The sequence below is a fragment of the Rhinolophus hipposideros genome (assembly GCF_964194185.1).
Source record: "Rhinolophus hipposideros genome assembly, chromosome: 20".
Taxonomy (NCBI): domain Eukaryota; kingdom Metazoa; phylum Chordata; class Mammalia; order Chiroptera; family Rhinolophidae; genus Rhinolophus; species Rhinolophus hipposideros.
In genome coordinates this window covers 41,218,468-41,240,189 of record NC_138066.1, presented here as the reverse complement: position 1 = coordinate 41,240,189, position 21,722 = coordinate 41,218,468, and the positions used below count along the sequence as shown (strand labels likewise).

Here is a 21,722-nt window from a genome sequence, read left to right as displayed (position 1 = left end):
CCCCAGGTCGAAAAGATCTGACCTCTTAAAGCTGTTTCACAATCCATCATTCTTCTATCATGACAGTTCTGAACCTTTTGGGTTCCAGAAGGAAAGCTGTAGATCCTCTCTCCAGAAAAACGCACACTTGCATATAATTGGAGGGTGGCTCACGGGCCTCCTAACACCCACCCGTGAGCTTCTGGGGGGCCCAGGTAGCCCAGGTTGTGAACAACCACTCTATTTTGTGAATGATGAGACCTGCACACAGTAATCCAATTTGGCTATTTCTGGACAGTTTGTTCACAAAGAAGCTTTCTGTATTATCTTAATAATCAGATAGAGATTTTTGAAGATTCGTTGGGTGGTATATTTTTTATCTATTGCTGCTTAACAAATTACCCCAAAACTTAGTGGCTTAAGACAACAATTTATTATCTCACACAGTTTCTGAGGGTCAAGAATCTGGGAGTGGCTTATCACAGTCAGAGTCAGAGCCTCTGACTCAGGGTCTGTCAGGAGGTTGCAGATAACATGTTGGTCGGGGTTACAATTATTTGAATTATGTTTGAAACTGGGAAGATCTGCTTTTAAATTCACCCATGTGGCTATTCCTCTCTGTAGAGGTGCTCATGACATGACACCTGGCTTTGCCCAGAATGCGTGATCCCAGAAAAAGAAAGAGTGACCAAGGCAAAAGTTGTGATGTCTTTTGTAACCTAATCTCTGAAGTGACATACAACCCCTGCTACAGTGTTTTGTGGGTCACAAGACCAACCCTGGTATGATGTGGGAGGGACCAGAAGCAGGTGTGAATACCAGAAGGCAAGGCTGATTTCACTGGGGTCCATCTTGAAGGCTGGCTACCGTAAGGGTGATTTAAACCTTCAACTTATTTCATCTCATGGACTAATCAGATGCCTTTTTTTTTTTTTTGTCATGTCAATTGCTCAGAAGAAAGGGACAGGTGTGGACTGTTGCATTCATTTAAAAACCTAAGACATTATAGACAAATTACATTCTAAATTGCTGAAAAAGTTTTGACTTTGTTACAAGAGAGGGAAAGTTTTTGCCAGTGTCTTTGGCCAGCTAGCTAGCGGTAGCTTTTCTTACGTCTTCTTATTTGAAAACTGACTTGAGACCACTTACAAAAATGATGTGTTGTTGTTCAGTATAATTCAGTGAGGGACCACAGCAAGGTGGTCCAAGCAAGGACCTCCAAAATTTCTGGAGGTCCTTTCTCGGTCTAAAAAATGAGGGGATTTAGAGTATCTGGAAGGCTCAATAAATATACATTCATCAGACATGACCCATAAACATTTTTCACTTATCAAAGTGAATTCAATGTGTAAGAGTCTTATCTAAGCCATGTGACACTGTTTTGCTTGAACAGTACCCGATGCCCCCTGTCCCACGCCATCTCTGGCCTCTGAAGTCCTCATGGGTCACGTAAACTTTGGGTAAGATCCACATGTGGGGCTGCCAAACTCTGTGCATGGAGAGTCACGTTTTGTGTTAAGGAGTGGGAAGGAGTCGGTAAGACTTTACCTTTGTAATTGCTTTTAGATGCGTAAGGACTAGCTGGAAGAAACTAAAATCAGTGGTTTCTTCTGCAAGGGGAGGTGGGAACTGATTGGACAGGGACAGAAACGGCAAGAGACTTTACACTTTATCTTTTCCTCTGTGTTCTTTTTTGGGCATCACATACACAGAATCGGATTGATCATAATCCTTTGCTCCTGTCACACACTCATCCTTGACCCACACATAATTGCCTTTTGTTTTATTTATGTGTATGTTTTTAGTAACATAATGAATTCACAGGACGCCACCCCTCAAGCCAAGAATTAGAGCATTACCCATACCGGTATCTACCTGTGTGCTCTACCCAGTCTTATTTCCCTCTTGCCTTCAAAAGTGACCACAATATTTTAAAAATATGAATCTTATATCCATCCATCTTTTAAAACGTGGATTATTTCAGATAATTTGTCAGTATGCTCTTTGGGGTTTTCTCATAGACATCATATCATCCACCTTTGGGGGTTTTTAAACAATTTGACTACACTATCCACTCAAAAATTTAAATGAAAATTTAAAATCTCATGGTTGTTTTATTCACACTTCGTGGAGGTAGGTGAGACAGGAAGCCAACAAAGCACACGAGGTACAGTAGCTCTCAACCCCAGGTCTGTTGTTGACCCCAGGTCTCTTTGAGAATGGACACAGTGAGGTTTATGGGGGAGATGTGTAGGAGTTTGGAGGTTTTGCGAGGCTAAGATACCTGATTTTAAGGTCATGGACTTTAGATACATTTTCCCCCAAAACTCCCCATGTATTATCCGTTCTTTTTAGTCATGTAGAGACTATGAGATGTTTGAGGTTGTCTTTGTGACAGGAGATTGGAGAGTGAATATTTTAGAGTGCTGTTCAAGTCCAGATATATGTGCTTAGATAATAAACCATAGGGAAGGTGGAGCTGAGGTATTTTGAGGTACATCAAGGGGTATAACTAGGATCCCAGGTGGGCTGCAGAAGGATGTATGGGCAGGACCAAGAGGACCCTCAAAAGACAGAACTGCCCTGGTCCGCTCTGAAGCTTGGACAGAAGTCCTGATCAATGAGCACTTTCCAGAACCTTCTAGCCTGGAAAATTTTCAGAGCAGTGGCCCGTCACCAAAATAGCCAGAGAGCATCTGGTTTTAAGTAATTCATGTTCCCATCAGCCCACCACTGTAAATAAGTCTCAAAAGCTGAATTCTGTTGATAGTCTCTGCTTGCTGGATCTTAGATGTTGGACGACATGGGCTAGAAATGATGCATTTAGCTAGTTGATCTGGCGCCCGCTTTCTGGCAGAGATTAGGTGGCTTGCTGGGCATCGTAGCTGCTCTGGGTGCTTGATCAGAGATTCCCCTCATTAGTAGAGGAAAACCTGTGCTCTTTGCTTCTCAATGGCAGATGGGGATGGGGACAGCAAGTGGCTTCCTCAGAAGTGGTTTCAAGTCCTCACCCATCTGGGGAGGCCTCTGAGTTCATCAGATAGAAAATGCCAGCTAGGACTGTGCTAATTCCATCAGGCCTGCATGAGGAAGGAAATTTTCTGGGCATGACCGTCTGATTTCAGAACGGTGGTGACTGTCATTTATTAAGCAATTACTGTATGCCAGGCACTGTACTAGGTGCTTTCCTGCCCCTCTCCTGTAAGTCTTAACAACAATCTACTAAGTGCGTATTATTATGGCATCTTAAGCAGAGCCTAAAGAGGTCAATTACCCCAATGTCACATCGTAAGTGATGAACCAGGACTTGAATGCTTGTCTGCCTGAATCCTATGCTTCCTCCAGGGGCCACGATGTGGCCGCTTACAGGCTGCATATGTCTTATGGACATGTTTTATTTGTCACACTCTGAAGACTGCCACCTTGTCTTGGTGGGAATATCAGCAGCTTCGTACCAACTGCCTCATGCTTGACCCACTACCCGGGATCATTACCTACCCACCTGGCCCCGGTAGGCATTTGGGACTTCTGGCCACTGTACTGTGTAGAATGTGATGACACCAAGCCGATGTGGCAAAGGTCACCAGGACAGCGTGATTTCTGAGATAACAGGTGTGTCTTCCTTCCTTCCCTTGGCATTTAGCTTTCACCATCAACAGCATCCGCATGGCGTTCCTGCCAGGCCAGGAGGTACAGAACGGGGACAACCTGACCCTGCAGTGCATCGTGGATATCAGTACCACCTCGCATGTCAAGCCTCAGTACCAACTGCTGTTCTACAAGGATGACACGCTGTTTCACAACATCTCCTCCACGGAGAGCACAGAGAGTTATTTCATTCCCCAAGTCCGGGTCTACAACGCAGGGATATACAAATGTACTGTGCTTCTGAGCAACAAGGAGAGAACCACTTCGGAGTACAAGGTGTTGGTGAAAAGTGAGTCCCTGGCATTGAACATAGCTCCAGCAGATAAAGCTAACACATGCAGTAGCAATTGAATGCATAGTAACACTGGACCTACCTGCCCATCCATCACCCTTCTCATTCATCTTCCTGGCATTTTCCTAACCTGAATGTAGGCATTAGTAAAAACTATGTATAGTGTCAGATGGGTCCTAAACTTATCAGGGGGAATCACTTCATAAATTATCTAAATGCCTAAGCACTATGCTGTACATCTGAAAGTAATATAAAATAATATGGAATCATTAAAAATATATATATGGTCCTGGGATGTAAAATACAGCATAGGGAATATAGTCAATGGTATTGTAACAATTATATACGATGTCAGAGGGGTAGTAGACTTGTTGGGTTATCACTTTGTGAGGGGTGTAAATGTCTAATCACTATGTTGTTTTGTACATCTGAAACTAATATGGAAAAGAAAAGAAAACATGGGCATTAGACATGCTCCCGACATGCCAGGCTCTTTCTCACCTCCTTGCCTTAGCACATGATAGTCCCCTCTCCCGGGAATACTTTTCTTTATCTCATCTCCTTGGAAACTACTATTTCTCCTCAAGACTCAACTGGATCTCTTTTCTGACACTGTCCCAAAGAAAATTGGTCTCCCCCAGGGTCCCGGTCCTCTTTCAGCTCCACTGAAGGCTGTCTCTCCTTTCAGGGGGATTTGTATGAAGGCCACTGGGCAGAGAGTTGACACTGAATTCAACAGTCACTCTGCCTGCAGGTGTCCAAGCTGGGCAAGTTCCTGAACCTCTCTAAACTTTAAAATTCTCATCATTGAAATGAAGATACTAATAATACCCAGTTCAGGGAATTGTGAGAGGATTAAAAATATCGTGTAGGTAAAGTGCTTGGCCTGATACCAGTACATAGAGAGTTCTCACTAAATGGCAGTTAGTTTTTCACTTGTTGTTGCAACTGTTTCTCCCACCTCTGTCTGCTCTTCTGGAGGTGTGAGATGGTGTTTGGTTTGTTGTTGTTTTTTCCTCGAACAAAGAATCTGACTTATGGTAGGTACTTAATAAACGATTGTGAAACATTAAACAGATGAGAAGGGGAAGTAGAAATAGATGGGGATGGAAAAACAGAAGAGAATCATTGTAGGAAATTTGGGTTCAAAGACATAAGGATTCATTCATTCATTGATTCATTCATTCATTCATTCATTCATTCATTCATTCATTCATTCCCTCATGAAGCATTTCCCAAGGCTGCAAGTCAGGAAAAACCAATGCAAGTCATGAAAACGCATCAGGTAGAGCCCAGCTCCAGAGGCAGTCTGGTGGGAAAGAGAGACATGTAAACAAATAATTACAGCCCAATTGTTATATGATCTGGGTGTCCTGGGAGCACAAAAGCACGAGAAAACAATTCTGCCTAGAGAAGTTAGAGATGACTTCCTGGAGGAAGGGACATTGGGTGTAGATACAGAAGATCGTGTAGGAGTTTTCTTGATGGTGAAGTGGGACAAGGCCACAGAAAAGGGACGTAGCATGAGAGGGAAAGAGCAGAGGCTAAGAAAGAGGTGAGTATGCCAGCAGAGTGCCCCTCAGTCAAATTCCCCCACCTCTTAGAGTCTTCATTTCCTGTCTCTAAAATAGAGATAACGAGGTAACTAACTACACATACTCTTGAAGGACACTTTGTTTTGAGGATTAAATGGGATAACGAATGAAACATGCTTAGTAACCAAGTGTTGAGTGAATACATGGCCCATCATGTGTGAGATGCTTGGCCAGGCCATTCTTAGAAGAAAATAACACTTTCAGCAAACAGGAAGCAGGAAGAAACAGTAGGCAACTGTTTGGAGGCATGTTCTTTTCATAAGTATACAATCTCTGACCGGTTTCATGTCAGTCTTTGGAGCTCACATGCATCGTCTTCCAGGTCAATTCCTCCACGGGTGTCCTATGGGCAGCCAGGGGGCATGACTGGCTAGACAACCCTTTGTGTCACCAGGGGCAACAGCCACAGGGATGCAGACCAGCCCTCCTCCATCTCCACTGAGGACAGGGGAGGAACCAATAGGTCCTCATTAGTGATGAGGAAAGATGGGCAGGCCAAGAATTTGGGAAATGTATGTTGAAAACAAATGTGCCGGCAGGCTTTTGAAACTTAGGGTAATTTTTCTTTAAACTTGGATGGTTTAACAGACACAGTTAGTGAATTCAGCCCTCTGCTTCTTTGACAGCTGCTGCCATAACTGTCATTTCTGTATTTTTGTGCTTTTGTGATCAGAACAGTCATGCATACTATTACTACTTCCAATAATAAGAACTACCACGTATTAGCCCCTCATGAGATAAATGACTATGAGTGCCTTACACATATTTCATTTAATCCCTGCAATAGCATGTGGTGCCTCCCATTAACAGGTGTGGACACTGGGGCTCAGAAAAGTCAAGTGGCGTGCTCAAGTTTCGCAGTTCATCAAAGGCAAAGCCAGAGTTAGAACCAAGATCTATGTGACTCTAAAGTTAACTTTTAACCCTTAATTATTATGAGAGGTCTTTGAGGCAGACAAAAGGCAATGCATCCATTCATTTCACCTGTATAGAGTCCCTACTCTGAGCCAGACCAAGCATCCAACAATGAATAAGATACAGTCCCTCCATTTGGGGAGCTCAGCGTGAAGCAGGGGAAACCCTTCACAAACAGGTGACACCATAGGTGACAATAGTGGTATGAATACAGTAAAGCTCTTCTTCCCAAGCAGAGAGCCCTCCATCTCTGAGCTGGGTGGGTCAAAAAATAAAAAAAGATTCGTGAGTCCTAAGTGTGGGTGAGGTGGCACATCCAGAAAGAGGCATGTTTAAGATGCAAGCAAGTCTGTCTGACTCCAAGATGGAGCTCATAACCACTAGACCATGGGGTTTGAACAGGGCATCTAATCTCAGCTAGGCTCTCCCAGCTCCCCTTAATCTGACCCTGACTCACCACCCAATGTACCTTCCCTTCCACCCCTTTCTCTGCTCTAGATGGCCCTCCACCCATAGTCCTTGGCACAAGCTGTTCTCCGTGCTCCCTGAAATGCCTGTCCTTGGCCCCCATCCCACCTCATCTGTCCAAATAACACCCTTCCTCCAAGATTTCTCTCAGATCAGTTCCTTGCTAGAATCTTCGCTGATCTCCCAGGCAAAGAGGGCCTCCTCCTTTTCTTACTGCTCCATCATTTATTGTCTCTGCAACACACTCTGACGCATGGTTATTTTCAGCTTTGCGTTTTGCACTGGAGTCCATGCATCCCTCCTCTCTCTCACCCCTTCCCCCACCTCTGGCTTCAGAGTCAGGCAGACCTGAGGTTGAGTCTCAACTCTGGGGCTTGATTGCTGTGAACTTTTAGATGAGCCTTGAACCTCTCTGACCTTCACCTTCTTTATCTATAAAATGGGCATAATTTTATCTTCCATGCCCACCTCAGAAGTTTCTTATGAGAATTACATGGGGTCATGGATATAAAGTCAATCCTAGCTTATAGCTGGCATTCAACAAAGTATAACAATAATCACCATAATACTAATGAATACTGGCTGTTTTGTTTCATTTTTAACTGTATCAGGTGGGAAGACTTGTCTTCCCAATGGTGTTATAAATATTAAAAGCACCAACCACATCTTTAACATATTTTATACTTTTCAAAGTACCTGGGGCTGTGCTGGGCACATACATGCTCAATAATTACCTGGTAATTGGGTGTTCTGGGAATAAAAGAAAAGAACCCTTAGATAGGTCAACCCCAGTGACTCAGCCGAGGGAGGCTTGTGCCACTAGATCAGATGGATACTAATGGACTTTCTCTTTCCCCAAAGGAGTGTCCACTCCCATAGTGACGCTGGACAAAAAAGAGGCGATAGAAGGCGGGGTCGTGAGGGTCCGTTGTTCTGTCCCGGAAGAAAAGGCTCCAGTGCATTTCACCATTGAAAAATTCGAACTAGATATAAAAGATTTCAAGCAAAAAAGAGAAAAAACTTCTCCGAGCCAGAATTTTGTGACCCTGGAATTCACTGTCGAGGAACAAGACCGTGTGATATTTTTCCAGTGTCAAGCTAGTATCATTTCTGGGACACGTGTGGAGAATTCTACAATCGTCAGGAGTGACCTGGTCACCGTGAGGGGTCAGAGTCCTGCTCTTCTTTTCTTCATTATTTTCTGGCTTGCTGATTTGGTGTGGGGAGAAAGAGCCCAGGATTGGAAGGGGGTTGGGGACTTCTGGCTGGGCTGCTGTTCTCAAGACTGTTCTTAATTATTTTACGTCCATAGTTTTCAAACTTTTTGACTGTGACAGTTACACACACACACACACACACACACACACACACACACACACACACACACTTACAAATTCCCCAAACAAAAGTTTTACAAACAGTACTTAACATGTGATATTTTGCTATTTTCTATTCTACTCTAGTTCAGTTTTTTGTTTTTTTTTAACTCTGGCCAAAACTCACTGAAACGATGCACCGTGTGACCTGCAGTTTGAAAATCCCAGCTTTAAGCAAATGTGGATCAGATATCAAGAAGTGGGGTTTGGAGGGGATCGGGAGGAAAGGAGGACCAGGTCCTCAGCCTTTGCCTCCTACATTTGATGAGGAGCTCCCCTCTTCTACCCATCCCCCATCACCAAGATGTTGGACAAATAGGAAACAAATAACATGACCTGAGAATTGCTCTTGGGAGAGAAAGGCAACAGCAGAGGGAAGCCTGGGTGAGTGCCCAAGACAGGCAACCAGCAACTCCCAATGACCTGGGGGAGAAGGACTTGTGAAGCAGGGAAGCATGGGAAAGGCACATTCTAACACAAAGAGCTTCACATCTTTGCAAAGCAGGAGTCCTCAAGTTTATCACAGGGCTTTTGGCACCTTACTTCACCCCTGCCCATTGTGTATGTATATATGTCTACATATAGGTACATAATATATGGACAGATGTGTATTTACATACATATAAGAGTAGAAATACATTTATATAACTATAATGTATATGTAATTATATGTAACATGTACATATAATGTAATGTACATGTTACATATAATTACATATAATGTATATGTATTATATGTAATTATACATAATTACATATAATGTATATGTAATTTTTCTGATTAGAATACTTGGTGTGGGTAACCTTTTCAGAAAATGTGGTATGATATAAAGTATAAAGGAATAATCGTACTACCACCACTCCGAGAAAACCACTTGTGTGGTCTTCTAGACTAACTCTGCGTATATGTTCATGTACATACCCAAAGTTTTGTTTGTTTTGTTTTAACAAAACCTGGGATTTGTCAAACATACTGTTTTATAACTTTTTCTTAATATGTTAAGGACTTTTGTCAATATTAAGAAATACAGGTTTGCATCATTTTAGTGGCAACTCAGAATCCTATTACAGAGATATGCCATAATGTAGTTACCTCAATTTCTGTTGATGGACATTTAGTTTTTGTTTTTGTTATTGAAACAATCTTGCAACAGACATACTTGTACTTATAACTTGTGTACTGTTGCAATTATTATTATTATTATTATTGTTATTAATTATTAATGGGGTTGATTTCTAGCAAATTGTTGATGGAAATGTTTTGTGCATTTTCAATATTGATATATATTACCAAAGGTCTCCTCGAAATGGCTGAAGTGATGCTAACAACCTTACCAACACAGAGTATTATCAACCTTTTGTTATTTTTGCCAAACTAATTGAGACACAATGATATATCATTGTTGTTGTGATTTCTATTTCTTTGGTCCTTAGTGAAGTTGAGTATTATCTTTATATTTGTTGGTCTATTACATTTTCTCCCCATAAACTGCCTGTTCATATACACTTGGCCCATTTCAGCTGTTTCTTATTGATTTGTTTGAGCCCTTTATAAATTAAAGGAATTAGCTCTTTGTCAGGTACTATGCAAATATGTTACCCAGTTTGTCATCATCTTTATGATTTTTTTCCATGCAGAAGCTTTTAATCTTTGGTTAATCAAATGTATCCGTCTTTTTTCCTTATGGTATCTCAGTTTTGCGATTCATGCTTGAAGTTCCTCCATACTCCAAGATTATTAGAGAAAATACGCACCTATGTTTTCTCTTACTGTTTCTGTGGTTTATTTTATTATTTTTTTTCTTTCTGTGTTTCTTTCTGTATCTCTGGTGCATGTGGAGTTAATTTGGGGATAAGAAAAAAAACCCTGCAGTTATTATTAAACTACCACAGATGGCACTTGTTGAGTGTCCTAAAAGATACCCTTTCTTTTCTGACTTTGACTCAGGAAAGCAGACTATTTTTTAAATGATAGCTTTTTATTGTAAATTTAAATGATTCTAGTTTAAAAAAAAACAAGTAATGAATATGAAAATATTATATCACTCTAAATTCACTTTTGGCATTTTTAATGTCCCTATCTGTATTTTACACAGTTGTAATCTGTGTGTACACTCTTTATACTCTTCTGTCTTCTTTGGCAGGAGCAAAGACCTAGCCCTGCTTTCCTCACCATCTCCTGAAGATCCCACACCCTGGTATCTGACCCATATTTAATTAAAATGGTGTTTTTCAAACTGCATGAGTCCTGAAATCAATTTAGTCAGTCATAGCCGGCATTTTTAAGAAAGCAATAGAATAGACTAGAAATCCCCCCCCTTTTTTTGCATATGGCTATTTAAATATTCATTTCCATAAAGCAGCACAGTCTACGTCATTGTCATTTTTGAAAGCTATGGACTATTTATGCTGAAATGCCAGAGTTCCATGAAACCAATGGTGTGAGAGGAACCAGGAAAGTTTTTGATGGGCAGGGGGCAGAGCCAGTGGTTATTTCTGAGGTCATTTGAAGAAGGTTCTTCAGATAGGATCTATAGAAGATGGTTTAGCCTTGGGAAGCTCAAGAAAGTTAGAGAATTGCAGTTAAGAGAAGGTTGAAGAGGCAAGAATGAGCGAGAAGGGAGGGAGCATCAGAGCAGGCTGGGTGAAGTTTTTTGAGAGGACACGTTGAATGTTTTTAGTTAATAAGGAAAAATGGCAGTTGAGAACAAAAAGAGCAGAAAAGGAGAGGAAGTGCCTTCTTCCTCCCCCTGGTCTGAACCTGAGTCCAACGAGCTTGTCCTCTTCTTGTAGAATCCTTCTCGAATCCCAAGTTTCACATCAGCCCCGAAGGAGTGATCACAGAAGGAGACCAGCTGCATATTAGGTGCACCATTCAAGTGACGCCCATGGTCCAGGTATTTCCAGAAATCATAATTCAGAAGGACAAGGTGATTGTGGCACACAGCCAGCACAAGAACGAGGCCACCTACTCGGTGATGGCCATGACAGAGCACAATGGCAATTACACGTGCAAAGTGGAAACCAGCCGGATATCCAAGGTCAGCAGCATCGTGGTCAACATAACAGGTAGGGCTACTGCTGCAGGGTGTCATCCTGTGTCAGGTTCTAGGAGCAACTGTGCTGGAATCCAGGGTGGCCAGTGAGACTTCTGTTCCTATGTGTCTCAATGAACGCACTGGTGGTGATGGTGGTGGTGGGGGCTGGGGGTGCTCGTGGGGAAGAGTCACCGCAGAGCGAATAAGCGGTTAGCTGTGGTAGCTGAGGGTACGAGTTTTCCATCAGATCCCAACCTTGCCACTCACTACTTCTGAGACCTTGGGAGACTCACCGAACTTCTCCTTGCCACAACTCTATGAGACGAGGGAGCTGTAGGACTGTTGCAGTAACTAAGTGACAGGACTGCCATGAAGAGCCTCATCCAGAGTAAGCACTTAGTGAATGTTAGCTAGTGTTTCTCTTCTTGTGTCACCTTTCTCTCTCCTCTGTATCAAGCCTTGTGCTGGATCCCAGACACAGGTCCTATGATAAGAATCGGGAGTGAGAAAGCATTAGCAAACTCAAAAATAATAGTAACCATGTTCCTTTGTATGAGTGGTTTGCATACCTTTTCATTTCATGCTCGTAACAATGAGATAGGTATCACGATTCCAGTTTTATGGATGTGGAAACTGAGGCTGAGAGGTTGGGCAACTCACCCAGCGGTTACAGGGTTACCGAGTGGCAGAACAAGAGTCGCCCCTGGCTTGTTTGACTTCCAAACACATGCACTTAAAAGTTCCCTTGCACTCCTTCCCCACTTACTACCTGGCTTCTCTTTGTAGCACTTACCACCGAAAAAATGTACTCTACCTCTCCCTGTTTATTGTATGAATCCAGGCACTAGAATGTAAGCTAATTAGGGCAGGAACATTACCTATTTTGTACGGCGCTGTATCGTTAATACCCATAGCAGTGCCTGGCACATAGTAGGGATTCAGTACGTATTTGTTGAATGAATGAATGGATGAATGAATGAATATAGGATGACAGTGTTTCAGAGGGCAGAGAGAGTCAGCACTACCTGGTTCCCAAGTGAAGGTATCCATTCATTCCTTCATTTGTGCACTCATTTCCCGAAAGCCTCCTACTGTGTGCTAGGCACTGAGTATATAGCACAGCAACAGTGCCCCATCTCATAGGTAGGCTGCCAACTACCCAGCTGGGGGATTGGCATACATGTTGGCTCCCCCTGGTCTATAGTGTGTGCCAGCAGTTCAGTTTATTATTAATAATGACAAATATTTTGATGGCACATGATGTTTTTTCACAGATAAGGCATCTGTTTTCTCATTAAAGTATTCAATTCAAGATTTATTGAGCACCTTCTGTATGTGAGGCAACTTACTGGGGGTGGAGAGCTGCCTAAGGTCAGGCTTTGCCCTTGAAGAAGTCACAGACATAACTAGACCATTAGAGTGCAGTGCAGTGAGCAAGTACAAAAGGGGATGGGCGTACTGCTGTGAGAGCAACAGGGGCCACGGGACAAACTTCGGGACTGTTTCAGCGGTTACAGCCGCATCCTTACCCCTCGGTCCAGGCTCCTTTAGGAAAGTTTAAATGTCATTGGACCATAAGACACTAACTGTTAGAGCTGATCACCCTCATCCAGAAGTCTGGGTCCTGCGGGGTACACAAGTCATTCAGTAGGTCAGTCCCCCTGGCCCAAGAAAGCAGTGTTATGCTCAGCCTGTCTTTCCCATGCGCTCGGCCTGAGCTCGGTCCTTTCTTGTGGAGTTAACCCAGTCACACCAGGGCTAGCAGGCAAACGCTGCCATGTTTTCATTCCTGCCAGCCCTGTGACTGGGTTAGCTCCTTTGGAAATGTCTCCAGGCCCACTTACGCATCGGGTTTTCCATGCCCCTGTCGCTATCACGCCTCACTGTAAATGGCTCTACAGAGTAATGCCGAAGGCTTACAATCATTTTGTGAACCTCAGTATCATTGAATTAGTCATCAGTCTTTGGATAGAAAAAGGGTTTCTTCCCTCCCCCACGGTCCATCTTTTCAGACCCATCTGTCATCAAGTGCTTCCAGGGCTTTCAACTCTGTCCTGTGTGTCATTTCTGTAATCACACCCTAACATGGGTCTTCACACCAGGAGGATCACAGCAATGTCCCTGAGCCTCTCTATTGCAATGCATCCTTCAGCCAACTACAGGAGACTCCCTCCTCAAATGGCCCCTTATTGACATCACTAATTCTTGCGGTTGAACTCCTGCACGGTCCTGAGCCTTCACCCTGACCCCGCTCCCTTCTAAACAACCCTCCTCACTCAGCCTAGGACACCCTTTCCCCTTGGACACTGAAAAACTTCTGTTGTCCTTAAAGAGCAAGCCCCAAATCTCCCTCCAGGCTCCCCCGGTCACACCTCAGTCCCCGTTGCACTCTGCTCCTATCTTCACATCAACAGTTACTGCAAAGATTTAGTGCCTCTCCACCACTCAGAATGAGCTCTTGAAGGACCAGGTCTGTGGCTCTGTTCATCTTACGTCGTCGATACTTAGCACAGAACATTGTAGGAGCCCAATAAATATTCATTTGATGAGTGAATAAAAGACTGACCTTTTACTAGTCCGTGTGATGGTCCCACCAGTCTGTTTACATTACCTACTTGACAAGCAGATTGTTCCCTAATGTTTCATTCCTAATTGTAAACCATCTTGCACCCACGTCAGCAAGATGGTTTCTATTTTTTACGTTTTTGTTTACATATTTTTAAATGTAGAGTCATTGCTTTGGAATTTTTTTTTCTGAGTCATTTTTCCCTTTATTTATTTATTTATTTTTTGCAGGCACGGTGGTATCTGCCCAATGAAATTATAAGGCACTTTAGAATGTCAGTTTCTTTGGTTCTTTTCCTCACTCCTAACCTAGAGCTTTGGATGGTGCTTTGAAAACAGATAAGTCAATGTTTATTATATGGCAGGAGGGGAGGACAGAATGTGCCTTAATTAAAATATAGATTAATTACTGGGATACCACCTTCCTTGAAGTTTTATTTTATTCCCTGTCGAGGAAACTAGGCAGATGGTATGATGAAAATGGCTTCCACAGCAATGTCATGTCAATGATGACAATGACAGGGTTGATTTGTAGCCCCCAAACGTGTACAGCAGGTAAATTTAGAGCCAAAGGTAGAATTCGATTCCCTGATTCCTGGCTGCATTCTCAAACCTCCAGCCCAAGAAACTTTCCTCAGAGGAACTTTGACACTCAGTCCTTTTCTAACATGCAGATAGCCTCAGGAATTGACTGACTTCTTCTCCCTTCTGCATCAAGGACCATAACCAAGAAGTCAGGGTACATTGGCTTACATGAAGGATTCAGGTCTTCACATTGGTTAAGTCGTTAATTCGTAATTTCCCTGTAGCTGAAGATAAAAACATATGCCATAACTATGAAAGATGATGTATTTCAGGAAATATTTCAATGAGGAGATGACAAAACTTAAAGTAGTCAAATTCAGTCTTTACTACTATTGCCTTCCAACCTGAATTAGGGCATTAATAACTCCAGAAAGTGGTGTAGAATGCTACTGTAGCTTACCTCGGGAGGTATCAGGTGTCATTGTCATTCTTCTCCATGGGAAGTGTTGGGGGGATGGTGGCCAGCTGCCACTTCTCCCCAACCTCATGCTGTCACTCTGCTTCAAGCCTGCACTACATCCTCTCCTGCTTCCAATCTGGGACCCTCCAACCCCATCCATTCTGCTCCCAGACACCTTCCCACAACACATCTCTGATGTCCTTCCCCTGACCCAGACTCTCCATGCTTCCCATTGCCCCAAGGACAAGCAGATTGTTCCCTAACGTTTCATTCCTAATTGTAAACCATCTTGCACCCATGTCAGCAAGATGGTTTCTATTAACCACACTTCTTTAGGTGGTTGCCAAGTTCCTTCAAGATCTATAGGCCTTCCTTTGGCCCCTTCTACTCCCGCTATGTTTCAGGCCAGCTGTACTTACAAGTGATTGAACCTCCTGCCAAGTCTTCCATATGCTGTTCCCTCTGCCAACACCCCTTTTTCTCTTTGCCTGGATGCCTTTTTCTCTTTTCCTGATTCCCAAACCTAGGTTCAGTTCCCTTCTATGGGCTCTACTGCAAACACTGTGTCTGAGTCACCACCAGCTGTAAGCACTTTGAAGTCAGGGACTGTTTCTTTTTCTCCTCTGTCTCGCCAACATCAAGCAAGGTGCCCAGCACAGAAGTAGCCAAAAATAAGTACGTGTGGACTAAAATGTGTGAGTGAATGAATAAATGGGCGAATGCATGAATCATTGCTTGGATGCATTATTACGTTGGTGCAAAAGTAATTGCAGTTTTTGCAGTGATTTTTTATTTAACCTTTTAAACCTCAACTACTTTTGCACCAACCTAATACAAGTTGCAAAACCTTTCTAATCCATATCTGTGAAATAAATTGGATTAACAAGGGAGACAAACCTGCCGTTGAAATCCCAGGCAAAGAATGCATCCTAGCTCTCTAATTGTGTGATCATCAGGTATTTGAGAAGCAAAGGAAAACTTTTTGCAGGTAGATGGGATTGGGTTCTGCCAAAAGCAGCTGGGCCAGAGGACTGGCCCAGAAATATTTGGGAGTGGTGCCCAGAAATATTTCACCCCATTCCCACTCACTGGTTTTTCAGAGCTATTTTCCAAGCCGAAGCTGGAATCTTCCTCCACAAGTTTGGACCAGGATGAAAGGCTGAACCTGTGGTGTTCCATCCCAGGAACGCCTCCAGTCAACTTCACCATCCAGAAGGAAGGCGTGATCGTGTCACAGGCTCAAAATTTCACCAAGAAAGCCTCGAAGTGGGACAGTGGGACGTACACCTGCATCGCAGGTATTGGCAAGGTAGTCAAGAAAAGCAACACGATCCAGATAACGGTGTGTGGTGAGTACGTCCTCACTGGCTCAGAGAGTCTTGAGATTGAATGGGAGAAAGGGAATTTATCACCAGCTGCTCCCTCTCCAGTCTGAAGGCAAGTGACACTAAAGCAGGGTAAGAACTTGAGGGAAAGAAAGAGGAGTAAAATCGAGAGAGCAAACAGAAGCAAGTGGGGATATCTGCTAGCGTACAGGAGAGAGATAATGTGAAGATAATGTTGGCAAAGTCAAGTTCATGGTGGCTTTATTGTGGCTGCATGCTGATGATGTGACCTCCCAATTGGCAAGATTTTGGCTGCTGGAGCAGGCACCCACACAAAAGGTCATGGAGGAAACACTGCTTAGTCAATGCTAAACTTTAAGATGGAAGCACCAGTGTTTAGTCCATATCCTGGCTGAGCAGAAGGGCTAGGACTTTCAGTGGACAGAATGTAGGTATTGAGACCACCTAGAGCCTCGCTTCTCAGAGGTGAATGTGCACGCAAAGCCCGGTTAGAATGCAGGTCCCGACGGGGCCAGGTTCCGCATCTCTAGCTAGCGCCCTGGGGATACTGGAGCTGCTGGGCTCTGGACCACAATTTGAGTGAGGGGTTTTACATGAATGTGGAACTCTGGTGAAGCTGTCACTGTGAGTCTTATTATTCAGTCATGGTCCTTCAGTTTAACCTGTGGCTGTGGTTTATCCAGCCAAGATTTTAGTCTCAACTGAACCAGGATTTTAGCCTATTGTCAAGTCTTTAGTCACCTAATTCAAAAAGAATTAATGCAAGAGACAAATGTGGGTCATTGCATTTTAATTCTTTCTGTTGTTCTTAGGAGAAGGTCATTCATTATATAAGCTTTATAAATAAGCTAACTTCTAAATAACGACTTAGTAGAATTCTTGTTTGTGAGGCGTGCAATTTTGTTATCAGCAGAGGCTGAAACACTGAGAATTTGTTTTCAAATATATTCTGTTTGGGTACTTTTTTGTTTTGTTTTTTTCCATGCTTGTGTCTTTTCTCAATACAAAAAAAAACCCATACAGATGTATGTGTATGTACATGAGAGGTATATGAAAATATAAATATGTATTTAGGGGGATGTAATGTTTTCCTTGAATTTGTATCATTCTTTTTTGTTTACAGCATTCTCTTTCCCTTTCCCTTCTCAACACACACACGCGCGCGCGCGCGCGCACACATACACACGCACTTTATCTGTCAATCTTTTTTTTTAAATGTCTTTATTTCACCTCCATTTTGAGAAATGTTTTCATTGGTTATTCTGAGTTTTTAGGAAGGGTGCAACTCACAGTGGCCCATATGGGGATTGAACTGGCAACCTTGGTGTTATTAGCACCACGTTCTAACCAACTGAGCTAACCGGCCACCGTCTACTTGTCAATCTTTAAGGAGTCCTGTAAAGGTAGATAAAGCAGGCAGGCAGGCATTTAAAATTACAGTAATGACAGAGAAAGCAAAGCCCAGAGTTGGGAGAAAGAACCCCTTGGGTTGGATGTTTTGTTTCAAATTGTTTCTCTCATTGTTTCTTTCACTCTAGAAATGCTCTCCAAACCCCAGATTTTTTATGACTCCGGATCTGAGGTGATAAAAGGACAGGCCATAAAAGTCAGTTGCCAATCGGAAAATGGAACCTCGCCTATTTCTTATCGCCTTTTAAAAGCAAATAACATTTTGGAGACTCGTATAGTGGCCTCAAATGAGCCCGCAGTCTTCAAAGATAACCCAACAAACGACACAGAATACCAGTGTTTTGTGAAAAATTGCCATTCCCACACTGAAATGGAGAGTAAACGACTGAAGGTCAAGGTGATAGGTGAGTTGCTGTGCTATGAGAAGAAATCATGTGGGACGGGGGCTTTTAGTTCACATTTTCAAAGGTTTGGGCTTGTTTAGCAATTGTGCGGACCGGGAAGTGGGTGGTACTTGTGCAAAGTCCATAAACATGACATGTGGCAGAGCAGGACAAAGGCCCACGGAAAGGAGGCCAGAAAATATCTGGGGGCTATAGGTGTGTCCTCTCTGTTCAGAACTTTCAAGTGCAGTGCTAAAATATGAGTCAAGTGTGTCGACTTCAGGAAGCTTTAATGTGCTTTTGGGCTCTCTTAGCATCTGCTCCTTTTTGGATGAACTGTCGGTCATCCCTGAGATCTGTAGACCAGAGGCCCCCCTGCCTTTTTTTTTCCTGGCTTTCAAGCTTTTATTCAAGTGTAATGATCCATGATGGATTTTAGATCTTGTCGAAAGCAGCCATGTCCTTGGATAGCACATAGTCCTCAAAAGCTGTGATCGGCCCCTCCAGCATATCTGTTCAACTTTATCGTCTTCTACTACACACTGTATTTGAGGTTTTTGGATTTCATACCCACCAGAACTAGTTCAGAAGAGCCCCAGACCAAGCTGGACGGCTCCTGACGCGCTCCTCACATTTTGCCGCGTCTCTCTCGTCGTCCCAAGGTTTCACATCTAAGAAGGTGGAAGGCTTGACAACAAGTGCAGGTTTCTTGGCTTTCTTTGACTCCAACTGTGCAAGGTACTCTTCTCTTAGCCTCTTGGCTTCTTCTCTTTCCTCTGCCTCGTCAGATCCAAAGAGATCAATGTCATCATCTTTACTCCCTGTAGCTCCCCTTCCTGCAGTGTTTTCCACATTAGCGGGGCCAGACCTGCACAAAGCTTTCCTCACTCCAGGCAGGCTGGCCTTTCTTCTTTTCATAAGACTTACTGTGGTTACCCCAATGTAGGGCAGGATACAATTCAGCAGGTGGTGGAACCGGAGACTGCTTCAGATCCTGCCACATTGGCTTGTGACGGCACACACTCCTTGATGTAACTTTTGTCCACCAGGTAGTCACTGAGCACCTGGAGACCAGCAGGCTTCACATGCCTCCAAAACCCATGGAGTCGGCTAATCCCGGAGCTGGGCGGCAGCCGAGGGAAATTGGCACAGGCAGTCGGCACTAAGCGCCAAGAGGAAATAAAAGGACCAGAGTTCTTTTCTAGAATTGGCCCTTGGCTGGCAAATTCTGTCGTGTGTGGAAGCCACAGCAATCTGAGCTGCAGGCTGTAGTCTCATAGGGCCTTGCTAATACTCGCCCGGGACTCTCACACTCAAGAGAAATATGCCATTGTCCTGCAGTCGGTGTTTTTCCTTGAGCCTCTATCTGTGCCTCTCAGAAGGCCTTAGGAGTGCCATGGATTGCATCTCTGAGATATTCTGCATCCTGTTATAAAAAGCTTACAAGGCTTCATCCTCTTCCTCTTCTTTCTTCTTGTTTAATAACTTCTTATCTGCATGTGCCATGTGGACATCTTGAGTTGGACAGAGATTCCTGCTGCTACTAATATATAGTCTAAGAATAGCCAGACTTTTCAAGCTCACATCAATATATGTTAAGCAACTACGTAAGGCTGTAGGGCATGCAATAAAAGGAGGAGAAGGAGAAGGAGAAGACATATTCTTTGTTTTCAGTGATATATCAACAAACAGGATCTCCTAAGAGTGGGAAAATATGTGATATAGTTAAATAACAATGTAAAGAAGCACAGAAAAATATGACTAGGCAACACATCGTCACATGAAATATCCTCAAAGTGACGGTGATAGGAATTTGGGGCATGAAAATTACCATCTAGTTTAAGTAGGAAGAGCTGGATTAGGAGCCAGGGCTTGGTAATGGGTGGGCAGAGATAGCTCGAGATGGCCTGCCAGCCCAGTCAACTACATGAGCCAGGTCTCCATGGGGTAGTTCAAAACACCGTAAGTCAGGCGGCTGGAAATGAAGGTTGGGCATGGAGAATCATTGGCTAGAAACTGAAAAAGTGACTGACCCCAACTGTGAAGGGCATCAAATACCAGTCTTCTGAAAGGGGAGTTTGTCTTCTGTGCACTAAAGAGCCAGAAGAGGCGAGGAGACTGTGATGAGAATGGGGCCTTGGGAAGGTTAATCTGATATCTGTACCACTTAGCGGTGACTTCAGACCTCTTACTCCCATACGAAGTGATGGAGAAGCCTATATGACACTGGTGGTTTAAATTGGCTCCATATGAGTAGCTAACATTTACTGAGCCCTGACTGTGCGTCCACCCCTGTGGGAAGCACATTAGTAAATTATTCCCATTAATACTTACAATTGCCAGGTAAGACCTATAATAATGTTATCCTTGTTTTGTGATGAGGCAGTTAAGGGTTAAGGCAGACAGCTGGTGGGCAAGTAGGGCTGGGAACTGAGGCAAGGCAGTCAGGCTCCTGACCCCAGCTTGTGCTTCACAAGGAGGCAGGCTGTCGGCTCAGGCTGCACCTTCTAAGAGTCTGCCCTTGTGGTTGACCTCCCCCAGCCCAGCCCAGGCCTGATGCTCCTTTCATCGGACGAGCAGCTCCATGGTCTGGCCACCCACTGCACTCCCGAGGGTGATTTAGGACTCAGATGCCAGTCTGCTGACCAGTCCGTTCTCACACGAATAGGAAGGTCTACATGGAAAGATAATTTAGATCAAACTGTTGATGGTTGAACGTGCACCCAGGAAAAGGGGATATAAGAGAAAACTAAGTTCTGCTTGGATGTGCTGGGAATGAGAGGCTGGTGGGGCTCCCAAGGGAAAATGCCCGGGGTAAAATCCAGACTTGGAATTCAGGGAAATAATCTGGAACAGAGCAATGTATGTAGGCTTTAAATGCTATGTGTTTGTGTGTTAAATGCACAAAGAGAAGCTGTGACGTAGGTGAAATCACCAAAAAGGAGAATGGAGATGAAAATCTGAGGACTGAATTTTGCAGAAAGTCCATGTGTAGGAGGCAATGGGATGAAAACGTGGTGAATAAAAAGAGAGTGGCAGGGAAGGGGGTAAGACCATCTGGGTTGTGAGCCATCACAGTAGCCCAGAGGAAGCCGTGTTCAAAAGGAAGGGCTGAGTGACAGTTGGGAGCTGTAGGGAAGCCAAGGATGGGGAGATCGGAAGAACTGAATTTAATCTGTTGGGGACTCAGCGATGAGTTTGGGGGGGTTAGGTGACCTTTGGAGTTTCTTCAAAACCAGAGATATAGTACAGTTTCAGAAGCAGAGGGATGGAAGTCAGATTTGACGGGTAACAAGAAAGTGGGAAACGAGAACGTGAAAGCAATAGGTTTGGACCACTCAAAAAGGAAAAAGAAGAAAAACAGGAAGGTCGTGAGTCAAGGTTATTTATTCGTAAGATCTGGAAGTACCATGAGTCTTTGTAAGCAGAAGGAAAGAAACACACATACACACACACTCACTCACAGACTAGACCTCAACAGAACACATAAGTTAATGGTACAGTCAAGTTGAGTGGTCAGTAATACTCAGGTGGTAAGTAAAGGTGGGTGTCCTACCATCTGTGTTGAATCAACACGTGAGGACGCAAGGCATCTTATGTTGCCCTGGTGGGCTAATCAGAAGAGGAACTGAAGAATGGGATAAGAGAGGTGGTTGAATAAAGGTCAAAATCCAAGTCTGAGTCATAGCACAAAAGAAGGCTGGTCATGAGCAGTAGCTGTG

At 43.6% G+C, this 21,722-nt stretch overlaps 1 protein-coding gene and 1 pseudogene across 3 annotated transcripts in view; one reads left to right on the top strand and one right to left on the bottom strand.

Moving 5' to 3' along the window:
* PECAM1 (platelet and endothelial cell adhesion molecule 1) overlaps positions 1-21,722 on the top strand; it is a 49,846-nt gene that overhangs the window by 4,494 nt on the left and 23,630 nt on the right. For both annotated transcript variants that reach the window (XM_081029382.1, XM_081029383.1), the window contains exons 3-7: positions 3,623-3,916; positions 7,759-8,064; positions 11,067-11,342; positions 15,962-16,210; positions 17,746-18,021. In XM_081029382.1, the coding sequence (XP_080885508.1) occupies positions 3,623-3,916; positions 7,759-8,064; positions 11,067-11,342; positions 15,962-16,210; positions 17,746-18,021 (1,401 nt within the window). The remainder of the gene's footprint in view (positions 1-3,622; positions 3,917-7,758; positions 8,065-11,066; positions 11,343-15,961; positions 16,211-17,745; positions 18,022-21,722) is intronic.
* LOC308488960 (elongation factor 1-beta-like) lies at positions 18,436-19,102 on the bottom strand (annotated as a pseudogene). Its single transcript has one exon. The product of its transcript is annotated as an elongation factor 1-beta-like (transcript).